The sequence below is a fragment of the Sphaeroforma arctica genome (assembly GCF_001186125.1).
Source record: "Sphaeroforma arctica JP610 unplaced genomic scaffold supercont1.518, whole genome shotgun sequence".
In the NCBI taxonomy this organism is placed as follows: domain Eukaryota; class Ichthyosporea; order Ichthyophonida; genus Sphaeroforma; species Sphaeroforma arctica.
Genome location: NW_014040040.1, coordinates 38,014 through 42,186, shown reverse-complemented (window position 1 = coordinate 42,186; position 4,173 = coordinate 38,014). Strand labels below are relative to the sequence as shown.

General features: G+C 40.4%; 1 protein-coding gene across 1 annotated transcript; it reads right to left on the bottom strand.

Annotated features, from left to right (window-relative positions):
- Positions 1-139: 139 nt before the first annotated feature.
- On the bottom strand, positions 140-3,949 carry SARC_06909 (hypothetical protein; the record flags this gene model as incomplete). The annotated part of the gene is made up of 3 exons (XM_014299165.1): positions 140-2,036; positions 2,906-3,020; positions 3,872-3,949. The coding sequence occupies 3 exons, from the start codon at positions 3,947-3,949 to the stop codon at positions 1,486-1,488; spliced, it is 744 nt and encodes a 247-aa protein (XP_014154640.1). The 3' UTR covers positions 140-1,485.
- Between the last annotated feature and the right edge of the window lie 224 nt (positions 3,950-4,173).

The following is a 4,173-nucleotide window of genomic DNA, read 5'->3' as shown; positions in this document are numbered from 1 at the left end:
GAATATTTATTCATATACATATATATATAGATATAGATATAGATGTTTTTATATTGTTATTCTAAATGCTCAGAGTTTAGGGAACTAATCATACCAAACGCCAGTGTACCACTTACTTTGAAACTGAAATGATCTAGCATACATCTGTCATCGTTGGTAAATTTATTCACACCGAACGTGTAGCTATCACTGCTGTGGATATGCAGATCTCGTGGTTAGCAACCTGAATTATCCCATTCCGACTATGACACGTCCCTAATTAGCAGTGCCAGTTGTTATGAAGCGAAGATCTTTACACTCCTCACTCTCATCCACATATGAGTCTGTGAACCTTCTCTTACAGTTGGACCCAGTTTCTACCCATTGGCCCGCAAGTGGTTACTGGGGCAATGTTAAAGTTATATTGGGATTTACACCCTCGACAGTATAAAATTCGTCATGACTGTCAACAATCTCCTTCTCCAGGAATCAGTTTTTAACCAATAGTTCGATATCCGTCTGTGCTCGCGCGGAGAGTATCTAGTTTCACCTCAAAGAGCCTCGAACACCAACCAACTCGGATATAGTGACAGCTGTAAAAGAGCACATATCATCTACCTGCATGTGATCTGTCGATTGTGTTTGTACTCTGTTTCCTTCCGCCATTGCGCATCGATTGATCGCTGCGCCATCTGTCTTGCGCATACGGATGGTTTCCAACCGACATGCAATAGGATGAGAATACCACTGAAACCTGCAGTTGATCTGTTGTTCCATGAGAGTCCGTCCTAACACCCCTTCCCCCTCACTAGCAGTCGATATACGATCTCTGTATTTGCATGGGAAGTATCTAACAGCATTCCATTGAGCCATGGACGCTGCTTAACATACTCCACATAGCAAAGGTGTGGGTATTCATATAGAACTGTCCATTTTCAGCATTTCGCCTGTATATGCGAGGTATCTAACCGCACTCCATGGAGCGCTGGGCACTCCTCGATACAACAAAAGATCCATAAGTGGCGAAACAATTGTTCAATTGATTTGCTACCGACGTGTGCTTGAGGTCCGGATAGCGCCAACATCTGAAGATGATCGGTTGTATTCAATAAATTCTCATACACCCGTCTAGTCATTGGTACGCTATGCGTATGTATACTTGAGGGTTATACACAGCCACACTTCATACCACTCGAAACAGAAACTTGTCGCGGGTGTCTAGTTATTGATACGGCGTCTGTGTTTGCATTTCTGGATAGCAAGCAATCACCTTCATAACTCAGCGTGTGTGTTCGCAACACTTCACGAGCCCTATAATCTATTCAACTCTGTATATGCTCCGTTGTCTGCGTTGAACGTATATCTCTGGTCACACTCTCAGCCACACCAGCACTGCCATACACGTCCGCACCACTTTTAGCGATCATTTCTGCAAATAGCCGCGTTTGTATCCTTACTCAATGATGCAGAGTATCTGTTCACAACTCATTAAGCTCTAAACACTACTCAACTCTGCATATGGTCCGATGCCTGCGTTGAGCCAGCCTCTCCTGCAATACCAGCAGTCGCACCTCCAGTGCCACTCACACCAGCACCATTGGTAACACTCTTATCAGCACCCTCCACACCCGCATCCATATTCGACGTTGTCCCTGCCACTGTCTGCGTACTACTGACCCCACTCTCTACTACCCCGGTACTTATACCAGCAGTACCAGATGTACCTGTCGCTGTATTTGAAGTCGTATCCCCGCCTGCAATAACACTAGGCGTCTCAGTACTTCCCGCAACCGCACCATTCCCAGGAGTTGTAGCGGTGTTCGTAGCTGTGGCTGTGGCTGTGGCTGTAGTACTATCTGTCTCGGCCTCCGCTTCCGCGTTCGTATTCGCAGCAGCTTTGGCGTCCGCCTGTGCCTGTGCATTGGCAGCTTGGGTCTGTGTCTGAGCGATGGACTTGGATATGTTTGCCAGTCTACGCTTGTGGTTCTCAGTGACCATTTGTCGCGTGTGGAGCGCTTTCTCCCCGCCGCCTGGGACATTCAAGCCCCAATTGCGTCCTGTTTACAATTATGAAAACATGACAATGAATTAGTTGATTCGAGGAAATACGTATGTTTAGGTGTGTCCGAATGTAGCAATACATGTGTAATAGAAATAAGTTGTTCGAAGAAAAAAACATGTCCGAGTGTCTGAGTGTAAATACAATTGGCTACAATTGTGGGCATGATATATAGTGCTATGCTCTGGTTTAACATTGGCTACAAGCAGCATGGTCCAATCAGAATGTGATTGACAATCTTATTTGTACACCGTATGAAATACAGCTATACTTAATATATACAAAGACATGTTTGTATCTATACAAAATCATGCAATCGGAGGCTTAAGATAAAATTAACTCGCACTACGTGATTCACATTGAGCTCTATATAGCGTAATACTTGTCTGCTCATTGGGCCGTCGTCACAGCGAGACAAGACTATATATAATATCACACATTCACAGTTTTAAGCACATACACGAAGTACAGCACGCGAACGAAACCCAAAACACTTACAGAAGCTAAACCCATTTGATAATACTATTCTACGTGATGGTAACTCAGACTTATTCAGACGGTTCACACCATGAAGCACAAACTCACCAGCCTGTAAAATCACTTTGATCAAAAAGAACACAAAAGAAGGGAACAAATGCTAAAATGAACATCATCCTCCGGGTATGTTTCTAAATGTGCTCACATGTATGCATAGAAACACCCACATAGATTCATATCCACACACACACACACACACTCATATATATATATATATTTATATATATATATATATATATACATATACTACAAGCAAATATACGTACATATATAGGGAGCTCTATGTATACCAATGTATATACAGGCGAACGAGACAAGGGAGGAACTTACGTAGGCAGACACTGATGTCTGACGGCTCTAGAGTGGTTGATCGGCGATTCTTAGCCACCATGCACGATAATCGGGTTACATCTTCAATAAACTCCTCTGCATACTCGCACAGAAACTGTTGTACATTAAGCAAACAACTTCAGTCAGTATCAGCGGATATATATATATTCGTTCGTATGTAATTTGAGTTTTACTAGTTAACTGAGCGTGTTCCCACATTTGATATACTTCTACCAGCTACTTGAAGCACTACAATATAGAGGGTGTCATCTAACATGCATATGAAAAATTGAAAGAGCAGAATTAAATCATCCTGATGTACTCACGCATTGATAGATTACAGACTATATACAAAGGGCGTTATTCTATAAAAGGCGTGCAATAGATTAAATTATCCCTACATGTGTATTCACATAAGTACAGAATACTAAGTGAATGCAAAGAATATGGTACTGTATGAAATCGAATTCCGCTGCAAATCAGTGATAAGAAAGCACGTCAATAGCGACGAACTTTCCAATTTGAAACAAATGTTATTTGAGTTGACTCAACGAAAAAGAAAAGTACTAGTGTATGAACTAGTGTATGTCAAAATAGTCACAATACCCTATAGCATCGTAGCCACTTGTATTATGTGTAGGCCATACATGCTTGAGTGCGTAATCCTATCTACAACGGCTAACGAGTTACCGTGAAGGCACAGCAAAAATAACGGATATATATATATATATATATATACTTACATACATATATACATATATATATACATATATATATATATATATATATACGCTTATACATGGTCAGATGCGAGTACGCACTAATATGCACTTGTACATATCTGAGCACTCACATATACATGTTTAACATGAGCATATCAACATACACATGAAAAATCGCTGACATAACTTTATGTGGATGCATACATGAATTAGCATAGATCGAAGTAATAGACTAAACACATACCGCCGCCACGTCATCGTCCATTTTCTCCTTTGGATCTATTTGCTCCACTAATTCGTCCAATTTTCTGTACGATGACATTGATTGGAAGGATATTACACACACGTAATTTTCCTCATTCTTGATTATTTACAATATGATCTCGATCTATGAAGAAATTCAAATATAATCCGCATCAGCTCTGGCAAATCGTGCATGGATTCGTCTTGGGGTAAATATGTATATATCAAATAGAAATTGAAATATATATATTATATAGTAAAATGTAATATATATAATTATATATATATATATATATATATATA